The 15962-nt window shown below is 45.9% G+C and overlaps 2 protein-coding genes across 2 annotated transcripts; one reads left to right on the forward strand and one right to left on the reverse strand.

Moving 5' to 3' along the window:
• Positions 1–1497: 1497 nt before the first annotated feature.
• Positions 1498–6096, reverse strand: EDB91DRAFT_1087569 (uncharacterized protein; the record flags this gene model as incomplete). The annotated part of the gene is made up of 17 exons (XM_041316242.1): positions 1498–1920; positions 2150–2416; positions 2458–2497; positions 2548–2679; positions 2737–2797; positions 2849–3039; positions 3079–3603; positions 3658–3769; positions 3828–3843; positions 4023–4326; positions 4510–4655; positions 4710–4872; positions 4932–5113; positions 5166–5311; positions 5363–5680; positions 5716–5845; positions 5899–6096. The coding sequence occupies 17 exons, from the start codon at positions 6094–6096 to the stop codon at positions 1498–1500; spliced, it is 3354 nt and encodes a 1117-aa protein (XP_041170343.1).
• A 4504-nt stretch (positions 6097–10600) lies between these two features.
• On the forward strand, positions 10601–15930 carry EDB91DRAFT_1087571 (uncharacterized protein; the record flags this gene model as incomplete). The annotated part of the gene is made up of 21 exons (XM_041316243.1): positions 10601–10717; positions 11004–11035; positions 11078–11104; positions 11179–11237; positions 11295–11311; positions 11370–11522; positions 11604–11804; positions 11850–12254; positions 12322–12434; positions 12482–12703; positions 12845–12941; positions 13134–13173; positions 13194–13231; positions 13339–13425; positions 13550–13938; positions 13992–14120; positions 14174–14292; positions 14348–14518; positions 14571–15091; positions 15177–15620; positions 15661–15930. 21 exons carry the CDS (start codon positions 10601–10603, stop codon positions 15928–15930), a joined length of 3651 nt encoding a protein of 1216 aa, XP_041170344.1.
• Between the last annotated feature and the right edge of the window lie 32 nt (positions 15931–15962).

Here is a 15962-nt window from a genome sequence, read left to right on the forward strand (position 1 = left end):
CACTTCTACGAGGGCAGGCCTGTGTGGGCCTGGGCATGTGGGGATGGGGCGGCCGACCCCACATTATGACATCTGGTGTACCTGGTGTATATCAATACCAGTGCACTATCCTTGATTTATTTTTCCAGTAAGGGGCTTGCACCACTCCTACCAGTGTAAGCTTGTGTGGGCCTAGGCATGTAGACATGGGGGTGGCCAACCTCATTTGTTTCAAGGTGAGGGCCTCTGGGCCAATTGATTGTGGGTGGCCAACCTTCCATTATACAAACTGTGGTACATATATCAATCACCAGTAATACTGGTATGGCTGCTCAGTAGGGGTTGGCCACCTATGAGGGTGGGGGCATGGCACAGGAAGGGCCAACCCATGGTTTCCCAGTAGTGGTTGGCCACCCATAGAGGTTGGGTCATGGGTCTAGGGTGGCCGACCCCTGGTTTCCTAGTAGTGGATGGCCACCCATATAGGTGGGGGCGTGGGACTGGGGCAGCTGGCCCATGGTGTAGGTGGGGGTGTAGGACTGGGGCAGCCGACCCATGGTTGCCCAGTAGGGGCTTGCTGTTAGGTACTGTGCCGGCTCAAGAGGCAGAGGGGTTGGGGCTTGGCTTCAGCTCTTGTGCTGCGCCCTTAGCCGAGTACGTGCCCTGAATTTGGAGCAGATCCGACGTTGTCCGACGATAGGATGAGTGGACCACTTAGGTCCACTTTGAGGGTCGGGAAGTAAGAGCTGCTAGCGGCAGACCGACTAGGAGCGGAGTGGAGAAGGTGGGGAACGATGCGGAGGGTGGGTAGAAACCAGGGGGATATTTGATAGGAGCGGAGATGGCGGAGGATAATGTAGAGGATAGGAAAAGGGGTGATAGGAAGATATTGATAGGGGCGGGGTAATAAGGGAAAGACTTAGAGCACGGCTCTAAGTCGGAGTGGAGGGTTGGAGGGTTGGAGGTGACAACAAGTTGAGACTTGTGTCCAGAGGAGGCAAGGTCCTACTGAGAATTCCCACAAGAGGTAACTGCAAGAAGACAAGTAATATTAAGACTAAGGAAAAATATCTAAGTACAGGATATGTTATATACTTTCTATGTGAGGCAGTGATCAGAATAACTATGTAGTAAAGTTATGTACCAAGGATATAGTTTGTAAGTACTTTACATAGGCGAAGACATAAGTTGGAGCGGATATCAGTATGTACGCGTCGGATCAGCCATTGGGCGGTAATAGGATTTACCAGTGATCCGGAAGTAAGAGTCTATGTACCGAAGGGGAAAGCGTATGTCTAAAAGGGGAAAAGGATCCAGTTGAATGGAGAGGTTTATGGAAGGGGACCGGTTGAGCGGTTGAGTGGAAGCGTAGGGCGGAATGCGGGTTTGTGATAGGACGGAGCGGAGAGGGTCGGAAAGCGGAGTGGATATCAGTATTGGAGCGGTCGGATCTGGTATATGACACTTGCCACCCATATAGGTGGGGTCGTGGGGCTGGGGCGGCCAGCCCATGGTGTCCTAGTAGGGGATGGCCACCCACATTGCTGGGATCGTGGGGCTGGGATGGCTGCCCCATGGTTTCCCAGTAGGGGCTGGCCACCCATATGGGTGGGGGTATGGGACTGGAATGGCCAACCCCTGGTTGCCCATTAGTAGGTGCTGGCCACCCGTATTGGTGGGGGTGTGAGACCAGGGCAGCCGGCCCATGGTTTCCCAATATGGGATGGCCACCCATGTGGTGGGATCATGAGGCTGGGGCGGCCGACCCATGGTTGCCCATATGGGTGGGAGCTTGAGGCTGGGCAGCCAACCCATGGTGTCCCAGTAGGGGATGGCCACCCACATTGATGGGAGCTTGGGGCTGGGATGGCTGCCCCATGGTTTTCCAGTAGGGGCTGGCCACCCATATGGGTGGGGTCGTGGGACTGGAATGGCCAACCCCTGGTTGCCCAGCAGGGGTCAGTGTTTGCATATTAAAACTTCTTAAGATGCAGTATGTTCAATAAGAAAGTAAGCCTTCACTCTTTACAATCATGACACAGTGTTTGAACTTCATCTATAGGTAACCAGCACCTTGTGCAACTGACTCTGGACAAAAGTGTTCAAGCCATGGTTCCTCAGTAGAGGTTGACCACTCATTTAGGTGAGGTGTGGCACTGGGACAACTGACCCATGGTTGCACAGTAGGAATTGACCACCCATGGAGGTGTGGGCATGGCACAGGGACGGCCGACCCCTGGTTAGCAAGTAGGGGCTGGCCACCCATGTAGGTAGGGCCCCATGCTCCCAGCGATGTGGGTGGCCAGCCCCTACTGGGCAACCATGGGCTGGCCGCCCCAGCCTCACACACCCACTCATATGGGTGGCCATCCCATACTGGGCAACCATGGGCCGGCCACCCCAGGCCCACGCCCCCACCAATACGGGTGGCCAGCACCTACTGGGCAACCATGGGCCAGCTGCCCCAGCCTCACACACCCACTCATATGGGTGGCCATCCCATACTTGGAAACCAAGGCTGAACAAGGAGTTGAGTGTGATATATTTTAGAATTTAACAAGCTATGACTATCCTGTCACAATCATCTTCCCTTCAAAATTTACAACACCTTCTGCCACAAATTTTGACCACATAGCAGCCTGCTTCTCTGCATATGCTTCATGACCCTTCTGTGTGCTTTTGAGAGCTCTCACACTCCACCTGTCCTCCTGCTTCCGAAACCACAATACAGTCCAAAACATCTCATGTCATACTAACTGTAGCTCTTCATTCCATTGATCATATCTTGCTTTGGCTTTTAACCAATTGACTTGATAAACTGGAGGGGCAAACATAAGGCTAATACAAGAAAGATGACCATTGCACTCACACTCATTCATCCACTCATTCTTCTGACTGTCCCTCACATTATTGATTCTCCAAAACCAGGCTAGTCTATCAGATGATTGACTGTGTCTGTTTTCCTCCGTGATGTCCTTGTTCACTACCAGATCCTTTGTGTTGAGGGGTTGATAGACCTCGAGAGTATGTTGGTCAACACCCAAGTGGATCATTGCAGTCCTTGCCCGTCAATACCCTTGTGCATGTTTGTTGATAGACAGTGTTATCTTGTGCAGTTCATGCTTGGATCTTTTGCCTTGATGATGGACAGCCTTGTTCGAGTGTATCTTCTCCCAAAATACCACTGATCTGTCACCAAGGGCTTGATGAAGCTTTTCTAGACAGTCATTGGCTTGACCCCTTCGAAGCTCCAGCTCTTCTTGTCTTAATCTTAAGAGAGTATCGTCAAAGCCATGGTCTGAAGGTGCCCAACAAGGCATCAACACCTCAACGACCTCTGCAGGCGAGTCTGTGTCGATCTCAATATCCACAGCACCCTCTTCCTCCAGATCATTAAGACTTTGCATATTTTCCTTGTCACCCTCTTCTTCTAGACACAGCTCAAGGTCGTCCTGTGGGACTCCCTTGCCTGCTTCAAATTCTATTCCATTAGTCATTACCTCTGCAGCCTCATTGAATTTATTGATGCGAGTCATGAGCTTCTGTCTTGTTTCTTCTACAACAGTTAGTTGCTGGGCAGTAGGGTCCATCGGCAGTTGTCTTATGGAGGTTCTCAAGGCATCTCTATGCACACATTGATGACATACAGCACAACATTCAAAATATAAAAGAGCTTACTGAGCATTTTCAATATTTATTCCCATAATTAACCAGGCGACTGACCCAGTCCTGCCATTATCAGATAATTCGTTTTCAGTTAACCTGAGACGTATTTCAGCCATGGTTGGTGCTATGAAGCACAATCACCATTAGTTATTGAATGATGCTAATTTCAGGATACCACTCACCTTTATCCATTTTCAGCTGATAGATGTCAAGCAGCTCCCCTCAATCATCTTCAGCTTTTTGGGCTGCCTTGGTCCAAACCTCCACATCCAATGGATCAAGTGATTATGTCAATTCCTCATATGGCGCCTGAGTGTTGTGGATACCTTTGAGGGCATGCTGATATTTTTTGAGTAAGGATTTTACTATGCAATAACATTAATGTTGCAACTATAACATGAAGAGGGGGGCTTGCCAATGCCAATGAGCTTCTTCCAATTGGAATCCTGCATATGGTCATCTGAGACTTCATGTCGATGAGCCATTGTCATGGACCTTGCAGTTGGTGAAATCTTATTGAAAGGGGCCCACAGGGTTTCGAGAATTTCACCATCAATGTGACCTGCTCCCTTGACGAAATGGAGGCCAAATCTAGGATAACATAGGAGCTTATGTGCGCTCAAATGAAACTGGCCAACAGCAGCCAATATCTTTGTCTTGTCGGGAATGGACAGGTGGTGGCTGTTGGCAACTTGTTCATGAAAATGGATGCTTCATTGACATGCCACATCATAGATGATAAGGGCACTGCCAATATCCTCAGATGGGTATTTGATCACATTGCAAATAGAATAGTCCATGTTCATTTGTCTTACAATTTCATGAGTTCAGGGACTAACACATTTTTATGGTCAGATCACCCACCTCTCTCCCTTTTGAAAGTCCATGACTGAATGAGGGACAAAACACCCATGTCTAGCACAGGCGGTCGCACCAACCCCTGTTGCTCTCAGGTTACTCCTTTGAATATTTGCAGCATTGACAGCTCTGTGGTTGCTACACAATGATTTCTTAAATATAACATTTAAATCATCATCTGTCCGAACAGTAAAAACAGAGCTCACATCTTTCACTTCTTTTGAATCCTTAAGGTGAGCTTGATAAGGTAACTCTGTCACCATATAGCCCTCCCCATCTGTCAAGGAAACATCTTCCTCCGGATTCTTCATATTCATATGTTGTGCAGTAAAATTACCATCCACAACATATCGCTGCATAACCAACCAGCTGAATGTTATAAAACACATTATGAGTAACATAGGGCAATATTTTATGAGAGAACTTACTTCTTGTATGTAGATTTCCAAGAAGATGGCAAGTTAATACCAGGTTGGGGACATGCAGGACAATAAAGGGCTAAATCACCAGGACCAGGCGATTTGACTGTGTCATGTCCAAACCCAAATCGTATCCTATTAGTCAAATCCCGCCATATACGGGATACCCGCATCAGTTCCCAATAACGGTCCTATTGTTCTTAAGCATGACAAGACAATTGACCATCAATATAAACCACATACCGGTATTTTGTCAGGGAAAGCATTGTTAGTCAAACGGCGGAGCTTCTGATAGAAGCTCATTGCTGAAGTCTTGCACTCCAGTGCATCTATGAGAAAGTGGTCCAAGACATTGAAGATGAAAGCAGTTTGAGGTTGTGTGATGCTAGCTGGAAACAGTTTGGTTTTGAGGAGTTGCAGATGTCAGTGTCTCTCAGCACCAGGACACTGGCACCAAGCTACATGATGGGAGTAAACTCCAGTAGAGTGAACAATGACCAGTTTAGTGACAATGGACTTTGTCTCATGAGCAGTCTCAACAGTCTCTTCCTCTACCTCTCCATCCATAAACACATCATTTAAGTCCCCCCCAAGGTCTGCCCAGGGTGATGAGTCCGACAGCTTTGATGAATAGGGGCATGGCTCCCCTCCATGACCAAGATATAATACATAACCTTGATCTAGCAGGGTAGTGGACTGGTAACACTTCCCATTCCACCATTGGAGATTGTGGAAAGGGAGGTACACATGGGCTTTCACTAACACCATGAGTGATCTCCTGAACAGGACAAACACCAAATAAACCCATCTTCTTCTCCACAAGTGTCGCATATCCCCTCTTTGGTCAACTGTTCTAACCCCAACAACAGGGAGATATATTCTGGACACCATGGCAGATAGTCACGAAGGAAATCATTTTGGGTCTATTTGAATTATTTAATTTGTCATACATCTATCAATGCAATATACAACTCACCTTGGTCTTTTGTTTAAAGATGGATGTGGTCCCAAAATCACCATGCACCTCTTGGTCGTATTGAAATGGAGGATCTTCAACATTGTGATGGAGGCTGGTATCAAGGTTTTGCTTATGGTTGGATTTGGTTGGGGAAGCAGGCTCCACTTCACTATCCGAGTCTTGATACACAAATGATGCATCGGTTTCTTTCCACATCTCTTTTCCTCGTCGAGTTTTGGATGGGACAAATGTATATTTGTAGGCACCTCATTTTCTCTTTGAGGGTTGGATCTCAGAGGAGGTTGGCTGGATCCTGGACCTATTTCGACGCCTTGGTGTTGAGCTCATCAGATATGTTTTGAGAGATACTCTGGGGCTAATATATTTACTTGGTAACAAAAAAAACCTCCCCCAGTCTAAAACCCTGTGTCCTTAATAATCCACTAGCCTATTCTTGACTAAGTTAATCTACTTCTCCCTGTTGTTCTTGCCCACCATTTGCAGAAAAAAGCTTTGTGTGGGAAAGGTCGGTCTCGGTACCCCTACCTGATCATGGATCTTGTCCTTCATGAAATGGGCAATGACAAATCTTTCCCCATTAATCCAAGGACCAACTGAGTGCTCCAGAATTTTCCCAGCAATAAAGACCATTGTTCCAGGACAGTAATCCAAAACTGCTTGCACATCTGCCAAGGTCATCTTAGCCTTGTGGTTGGTTCCCAAACTGACCAGAAGATCAAAAAGGGTTGGGGCTCCACCTGCATCTCTGTGGCTGGAGGTAACACGGTTTGCAATAATTTCCATTCCGGAGAATATTGATGACCATTGAGAGATTGGAGCTGGTTTCTTGTTCGGGATCTTAACTTCCTGTACAACCTGGGTTATTGTGGACATCCCTGTGTCAAAAAGGTCCGGAGAAATGGCAGCCGTAATACTGTTCCAGAAAAACTCTGTTAGTGCCACAGCAGCTAACCATTCTTGGATATGGGGTGATGAGTAAGAAGCCGAAGTTACTACCGGATCTTGCAGTCGCTAAAAAAAGTTGTGAAAAGACTATGGATTCCTCAGGCCAAAAACCAACCTCTTGTCTTTGCATGAAATATGCAGGTGACATAGTGATCCTGTCATATACCTGATCCGACCACCCTAATATCCGCTCCGCTTTCCGACCCCCTCCGCCCCATTCATCATCCGCTTCACCCGAGCATCATTTGTATCCACTCCGCTCAACCGCTCAACCGGTCCCCTTCCATAGCATCTCCATTCAACTGGATCCCTTTCCCCTTTTAGACATATACTCTCCCCTCCGGTACATAGACTCTTACTTCCGGATCACTGGTAAATCCTATTACCGCCCAATGGCTGATCCGACGCGTACATACTGATATCCACTCCAACTTATGTCTTCGCCTATGTAAAGTACTTACAAACTATATCCTTGGTACATAGCTTTACTACATAGTTATCCTGATCACTGCCTCACATAGAAGTATATAACATATCCTGTACTTAGATACTTTTCCTTAGTCTTAATATTACTTGTCTTCTTGCAGTCACCTCTTGCGGGAATTCTCAGTAGGACCTTGCCTCCTCTGGACACAAGTCTCAACTTGTTGTTGCCTCCGACCCTCTGACCCTCCGCTCCGACTTAGAGCCGTGCTCTAAGTCTTTCCCTTATTACCCCGCCCCTATCAATATCCTCCTATCACCCCTTTTCCTATCATCTACATTATCCTCCGCCATCTCCGCTCCTATCAAATATCCCCCTGGTTTCTACCCACCCTCCACATCGTTCCCCGCCTTCTCCGCTCCGCTCCAAATTCAGGGCACGTACTCGGCTAAGGGCGCAGCGCAAGAGCTGAAGCTAAGCCCCGACCCCTCTGCCTCTTGAGCCGGCACGGTACCTAACGGATCCTCCCTGCCCTAAATTTCCCAAGTCCCTCTGGAACATCAAACCCTTGATCCTGCCAAGGTTTTTTTTTTGGCTGAAGCCTTCGGAAGGGATCAAAGAAGTAAATCTTGCAACTCCGCAGTTGCATTATTCACGTACTCCTATGTGATTTGAATTAGCACTTGGAGCCTGAGGGGAATCCCTAACCAGGAACATACTAGCCTCGATGGAGATAAAACTTTGGGTAGATAAACCAATAAAATTTTACCGTGCCTGTCTACTATAGTTGCCGGAGCATCAATGTTGCCAAGCACTGCCTCAGAGAAGTACTTTCGAAGCCTCTCAGGCTCTGCAGTGGGTGAACCGTCAAGGTTGGGAGGAGACATTTTGAGCATTTCAGCATAACGGTCAACATCCCAATCCACATAATCTGTCCCTGACATTCAATATCTGACCAAAAGATTGGAAATTGGGTACACACATGGATTGACCACTGCATGTGCAATAGTCAAGGCAGCCCGATCAATCTCATATTCTGAGATCAATGGAGATATCAACAGGTCACCAGGTGTTTCCAGGCAACTGTTGAGGTCCAACTTGATTCTCAACCTTTGTGAAAGTCTGGAGTCAGCCAATCCAATCTCAAATCACTGATCTATGCCATACCTAGCACTTTGCAGAAGATTAGATTGTACAACACCATCTTTAAGGAGCCCTAGTACAGATGAATTTCTCAATATTCCAGAAATCCTGGTTGTCAGAGCTGCCCTTAGCCTTGCAGATTCATTTTGTAACTGCTCCATGGAAGATAAAGAAGTCAACCAAAGTTCTCACGCCCAAGAAAAGTCGCCGAGTAATACCTTGCCAATTAGTTAGTAAGCTTAGCTCAGACCCGGAAAAAATATGTAATTAGTCCTATATGCGGTCATATGATATTCCCAGAATGGTAATAACCTAATAAGCTGAGAATTAGCACATCTGATAGCAGCCGTTGGCAAGGGTCAGGTACAGTGGCATGTAAGTTGATGAGGTGGGACCAGCCTTCATTTTCCCTTTGGCTTTTGCAGCCTTGGACAGAAGAGGCTGGTACAGTGGCATGTAAGTCAATGAGGTGGGACCAACCTCTTCCATCCAAGGTTCCTGCGAAAGCCAAAGGGAAAATGAAGGCTGGTATCACCTCATCAACTTACATGCCACTGTACCAAGAAAATGAGGAATAATTTTGTCCAAGGCTCCTGTGAAAGCCAAAGGGAAAATGAAGGCCAGTACCACCTTGAAGAATATAATTTTGTCCAAGGCTCCTACGAAAGCCAAAGGGAAAATGAAGGCTGGTCCCACCTCAGGAAGTTGACCCTCATGTAGCTGGAAAACCAAAGGGAAATGAAGGCTGGTCCCACCTCAGGAAGTTGACCCTCATGTAGCCGGAAAACCAAAGGGAAATGAAGGCTGGTCCCAGCTCATCGATGTGGGACCAGCCTCTTCCATCCAAGGCTCCTGCGAAAGCCAAAGGGAAAATGAAGGCTGGTCCCACCTCATCAACTTACATGCCACTGTACCAAGAAAATGAGGTGGGACCAGCCTTCATTTTCCCTTTGGCTTTCGCAGGAGCCTTGGACAAAATTATATTCTTCAAAACTAAACATGATGATTGCCCCTGGACACCACAACTGTCCTACTCTTTGATATAGGGCCTCTTAATTTGCAGTATTCAATGTAAAATGAAAATGCCATGTCAGATTTTGCAAGACAGTAGTACAGACATTAATCTTGCATTGGTAGTGCACAATATTTCACTGTTTCACAGGGTTACATGACTTGTGAGAAAACGCGAACATGGTCACATGACCTGCATTGAAATTGATAGCACACAATATTTCACTGTTTCACAGGGTCACATGACTTGTGAGAAAACGCGAACATGGTCACATGACCTGCATTGAAATTGATAGCACACAATATTTCACTGTTTCACAGGGTCACATGACTTGTGAGAAAAAACTGGAACATGGTCACATGACCTGCATTTAGATTACAGAGCGCTCTATAATTTAACTATAAACTAAACAAAAAAAAAAACAAGTACAAGGATACCAATGATGCAAGACTGGGATGGAGGGGCCCTCTCCATCCTAGCCTTGCACCCTATACATAAAGTAAGAAGTGTACATTAAAAAAAAAACAGAAGGAAGGCGGACAAGAAGGACCTAGAATTCTGGTCAGTATGAGAACTAATAAGAAAACAGCGCTTACCCTGATAGCCACAGTGTGTATTAAAAAAAAGGTGAACAAGGACCTAGAATTCCAGTCAGTATGAGAACTAATGAGAAAATGGCACTTACCCTGATAACAGTAGTGTACATCAAAAAAAAAAGCTGGACAAAGACTAGATAGAAAATAAGACTACAGTTAGCAAAGAAAAGAGCAAAGAAAAAGGAAATGGTATAAAGAAACAGCAAAATACTCAAACAGACGTCTAGAAAATAAGTAATAGAAGTTAGTTAGGAAGGAAAAGAAAGGAGGAAAAAATACTTCCAGGAGAGCTCCGAAACTCTCCTAGTGAAAACTTGCCCTGCCCCCCAACCAGAACAAAAAGAGAGGCGGCAGTCTCCAAGTGGAGACCTGCCCTGCCCTAAGCAGAAACACCCCCAGACTCAAGATAAAGAGAGAGGCGGCAGTCTCCAAGTGGAGACCTGCCCTGCCCCAAGCAGAACACCCCCAGACCCAAGAGAATGAGTGAGGCGGCAGTCTCCAAGTGGAGACCTGCCCTGCCCCAGCCAGAAGCTCACAGACGCTAAAAAGAAAGGGCAATCAGTACCTGAAAGAGTAAAAATGGCGACTGACTTTGTAAAAGGCAACCTCAGGCAGCTGCCTTTGAGCACTTGCAGCTGCAGTCTGCAAGGGCCCAAAGGTCAACATACAATGAAGTCACCAATGGTGGGACAAATAGTAAGAGTGAGGGGAAGGAAGGAGCACTGAGACATTCAAGTTCATGGAAGAAGAACATGAACTGTGGGAAATAGTTGTGGTGGCTGAAATAACAATAATGTTTGTTTCTATTTGGCTAACAAGAAATTTTGCAAAGTCTTTTTGATACACCACTGGCACAATCTGAGTCAACAACATTTGTTTGTATCTATTTGGCTAACAAGTGCAAATTTTTGCAAAGTCTTTTTGATTCACCGCCGGCACAATCTGAGTCAACAACATTTGTTTGTATCTATTTGACTAACAGGCGGAGAATCTTAGTCTTTCACCACCAGGTAAGTAAGTTTCTATTTGAATCTCAACTGCTCACAATCTTACAAGTCTCTCAATTGCTTGTAGCGTGATAAGGTATGTTTACATGTACTTACTTTCAATTAAATACTTCACTGATTCAAATGTACTGATTGGCGCTGTGCTATCAGGTGTGTTTGTGTCTATTTGGTTTTCAACCAAAACAATTACAACAGTGCTTCACCACCAGGTAAGTTTCTGTCTGAATCTCAGCGGTTAAAATTTTTACAAGTCTCAATTCTTGTAGTGTTACAAGGTTACAAGGTATGTTTGCTTTTGATTAGATATTTTACTGATTCAAATGTACTGATTGGCGGTGTAGAAACCCTTTCCCTCTCCCACCACTGCAACAATGACCCGCACCAAAATGACAGCAAGGAAGTCTAATGGTGGTACAGCACCACATGTTACTCTGGTTCTACTGTCCACAGATCCTGGCCGGCCTGATCAGACTGAGGCGTCAAGCAACATGAAGGTGTGCGAACCTTTCTTGCACAATGAGGTATGTTTATTTGTATCTTTTGGCTATCTGTTTAACTAACTATGATATTTGCAGTTCTGTATCGTCTGTCGCGACAGAACTGTCGACGAGGACTTGCTGTACATGTGTAACAGCTGCCCCCGTGTTATGTGTGGCAACTGTATAGCCATACCTGAGGAACACCTCCAGGACGTCTTGAGCCCTGAGGTCACTTTCAAGTGCATCTCCTGCCATATTGGCACACAAGACCACGGTCGCGCCTACTCTCCGTACTTTGTAAGTCATCCTTTGCTTTTTTTGAATGTTGATTGACCTTTGTAGGGTTTCTACTTGGGGGACAAACCACTCTTCAAGACGTTTCTTCTCATCCATGCAAGACTGGAGCTTTCTTCCTGTTCTCAGATCTCATCTGATCCCGTCCTCTTTGTCCACCTCAAGCTGGTCAATTATGATACTGCTGGCAGCTCTTTCGACCTCACGTACCGCTTCATCAAGCCGTATTTTCCCAGCGGTGGGATTGAGCTTCGCGAGGTTATTTTTGATGTTGGCACTAGTGCCAAGATTACTGAATACCATTCCGCGTGTCGTACCCTCATACATCTTCTCAAACAGGGCAATTGGAAGCACGTTGTCATTGGTGTGTCCAACCACACTGATAATGACCTTGGGGACCCATTTGCTGGTTATGATAGTGCAGGGTCCTATATTGCTGCCCGAGTGGACAATGTAAGTTTGACTTTGGTGGTTTTTATTTTTGCTGACTGTTATGTAGTTTCTTGATATCGTCCTTCAGCCTTGGCAACCACTGATCGATCTTGCAGAGGAGTCCTTCCTCTGGATGTTTGTATGTGGGTCGCTTGTCAACAACCCTGAGTCCTACAAGGCTTTCCAGAACTCTGTTGTTGTGTAAGTCCTTGTTGTCTTTAATTTCTATCTTCTGATGTCCACTCCAGTCACAATATATCTGCCGCTGTTGCCTTCAGTGCCCCTCGGTTTCAACCCAGCTTTACTTGTCATCTCCTCCTCGCTTTCACTGAACTTGTCCTGATTGAACACTTTTCGATCACCGAGGCTTTCCCAGAGATGTTGGGCCAGTCATATAAGCTGGGCCGCCACAGTGACATTTTCTTATTTGTCACTGATGAGCCTGAGTACCACCCTATCAAGGTGTCCAGGTTTGCTTGGACCCACCAGGACCTTTGCCCTTGGGGTGGCTACCTGCCACTGCAGTGTCCCCAATGTGGGTGGCCTAATGCATGGCAAAGGTTAAGCAAGGGTCGGGCGTCCTGCTTTGAATGTAAGAATGATAGGTGCAGGAAGTCTTTCTCATTTTGTCTGCCAGAGGGGGCAAAGATTCTCAATCCAGCCAAGAAGGGTAACATCAGCTGGATTGAGGTCCCTATGGATGTTCTGGTTGATTGAAATGTTTTTAGTTCATTTTTTCATCTATGTTTTTTCGCTTTCATCCTAGCTTTCACATAGTTTCATACTGGCTTGCATGTAGTTGACTGTACTGTCTTGATGAATTGATGGACTTGTTTGATCTGATCTGCTTTTGACTGAAAATTGACCTTTTCACAACATATCATATTTCATACTTGACAGATGTCCTTGGCCATCCAGGGTGTACAGTATGCATCATGCTGTGAGCTGATGCTTGACCAGTTATGATAATGTCACATAATCGTGTTGATATTCACATGGTGTGTCATGTGATTGTGTATCTGGTTGACATTTCACTGAAGGCTGACGTGGTTTTACGGGTCGTAAAGTCATTCTTGCCCTCATAATCATGGCTGACTGGACACAGGTATTTAGTGACATTCTTTTGCAGCACAAAGATGATTTTGTGGCTGCAAAGTGGGATCTCCCTGAATGTGCTCGACTTCTCAAAGAGGTCAAGGAGGCCATCTTGGGGAGCACAAGAGCCAAACATCCAAGCACTATGCTACCACAGTCCAACTTATGAAAAGTGAGTGCTTGAAGTTTTATTGAGGTGCTAAACATTATACATTTTGTAGGCTATACGTGTCTACTACCTTCGTTTCCTCAAGGATGACGATGATATAGCTGCTGAGGAAGGAATAATCGCACCGGGTTCCAGTACAGCAAATGCATCTGCTGTGGATGCAAGGTTGGTGAGGGAGAGGGAGGAGGATTTAAAGCCCCTTGATGCTGGATTTTACAAGAGGAACCTGGGGGGTTATGATGTCGCCCTCAAGATTTTCAAACAGGAGATTGTCAAATATGACAAGAACAATCGGGATACCTTGAATCCAAAGACAATAGGAGACAGGACCAGGCTCTCTCACAAATGGTATGATGATCTTTCTGACGAAACAAAGGATGAGCTGGAGGGGGTCGCATCAAAATGGAACAAGGAGGGTGCACCTCAGATTGTTAAGGATCGGTAGGTGGTACCTTTGCCATGTGTTACAGATGTTGATTAATTGGGGTTGCTAGCTATCGATCTCAAAATCAAAAGAGGATTGTTGAAGATTTCATCACTATGGTCGGCCGAACAATGGGCCTACATCTTATTATTGTAGCTGGTCATGATCAAGGTGATGGTAAGGCTCCTGGGACTACAATGTGAGTATTTATTGTTATGAGCTCTTAGTCTCAATCCTTAAGAGTGTCATTAGCTGGGGGACGACTCCTTGGACAGCTTCAGCAAAGTTTACTGAGCATTCAAAGAAGAATAGAAATTGGGCAGCCGATACGCAAGACCTTCTAGCTGACTGGTTGACTAATGAGGAGTATGGTAAATTTATGCTTATCTTTCTATCACTCAGCTCCTAAAATCACAACTTTTGTAGCGAGTGATATTGATGGATCAGACGAGGATAGTAGAGAAAAGAAGTCAGAGAACGATATGATCACCGTGGATGTAGATGATGAAGGCTATCCTTTGCTGCCCCCTGACTTTCTCAAGGTCAACCTTAGGCGTCAGCAGGGTCTTATCAGGGCAATATTTCAAAAGTCATACGGTGAGGCTATCATTAGTATCTTCAGCAATAGCTAATTAATTGCTGACCATAGCTGTAATTACCAATAATCCTCACGTACCCGTCCCATGGAAAACTATCACCGATAGACCTCATGACTTCCTCGACATGGACTGTATCCCTGGTGATATGATCTTGAGGGACCCCTCTCACCTTGTCAAAGAATCTATCACCCTGCTTCATTTGCATTGGAAGTTCCATACCAACCATGGGCTACCCTTAGTCACCTTTGTCGGCTACAAGGAGGAACATTTTTACGATTCACTGGCTAATAAGGGTAAAACATCTCGTAAACCCACCAAAAAGCGACCATATGTGGAGATTGACTCAGATGAAGATGAGCCTATTCAAAAGGATGCCTCCTCCTGCTCTGAGGATGAAAAGAGCAAAGGACCTTCTACGTCAAAGGGCAAGGAACCTTCCATCTCAAAAGGAAAGCAACCTTTGAAGGCGACACAACCTTTGCCTTCTAAGGCAAGTCCTGCATTCCATGCAGGTATTGACCAAATCTCTTTCCTATGGTCTCTCTCCTCCCACCCCACTTTTCAAGCTCTGGTCAATGCGATGCAAGACCTCTCAGACCACATGAGTTTATTTCTTGCTCTACCATTAACTCTCATTTATATATATATTTCCAAAGGAACCATCAGACTATATTGCCCTGAAACAAAACCTTCCCCAATGGGCGTCTTGGAGGTGGGCAGAAGGGTACTTGCCTTCAGAGGTCCACTTAGAAGACGAAGCCTTCCTTGAGACTCTCCAGTCATTTAAAGACTATAAGTTTATGGCCTCCTCGAGTGGTATCCTGGTAGCCCTAGGTCTAGGACTTCTACTTCGAGAGTGCAATCGTGCTCAGGAGTATGAAGCTGACGAGGCAGGTGATGATGTTCCTGTCTATTTGGGTCAGCCTCACCTTGGAATTGATGTCAGTGAAGAAGTCAACAATGTGACCACAATCATCCTTGGTAATGTGAGAAGGAGTCTCACCATCCTGACAAAGGTGAAAGAGAGCACTGCAGCTAGGGAAGCAAGGAGATCAAAGGAGATTGATGGGGCGAAAAAGAAGCAGGATAAGGAGAAGCATGTGAAGAAGAAGAAGAAGGATGAGGATGGAGAAAAGACAGAAGGATGAGGAGACAAGGAAGAAGGAGGAGGCGAAGAAGGAGGAGATGAGGAAGAAGGAGGAGATGAGGAAGAAGGAGGAGGCAAAGAAGGAGGAAGAGGCGAGCAAGAAGAGGAAAAAGGGTGGAGGAAAAGCTCAGAATAAAGGCAAGCCTGACTTGCTCGAGGACTCTGATTCAGATGAGCCTAAGCTGCCTAAGAAAAAAGCCAAATCATCTCCAGTTGCTGCTCGTCACTCTAGCCAAGTCAAAACAATAAAGTCAAGGAAGTAGTCTACATTTTCATGCTCATAGTCTTTAAGTTG

The sequence above is a fragment of the Suillus paluster genome, assembly GCF_016628075.1.
Source record: "Suillus paluster strain FC165 chromosome Unknown EDB91scaffold_137, whole genome shotgun sequence".
In the NCBI taxonomy this organism is placed as follows: domain Eukaryota; kingdom Fungi; phylum Basidiomycota; class Agaricomycetes; order Boletales; family Suillaceae; genus Suillus; species Suillus paluster.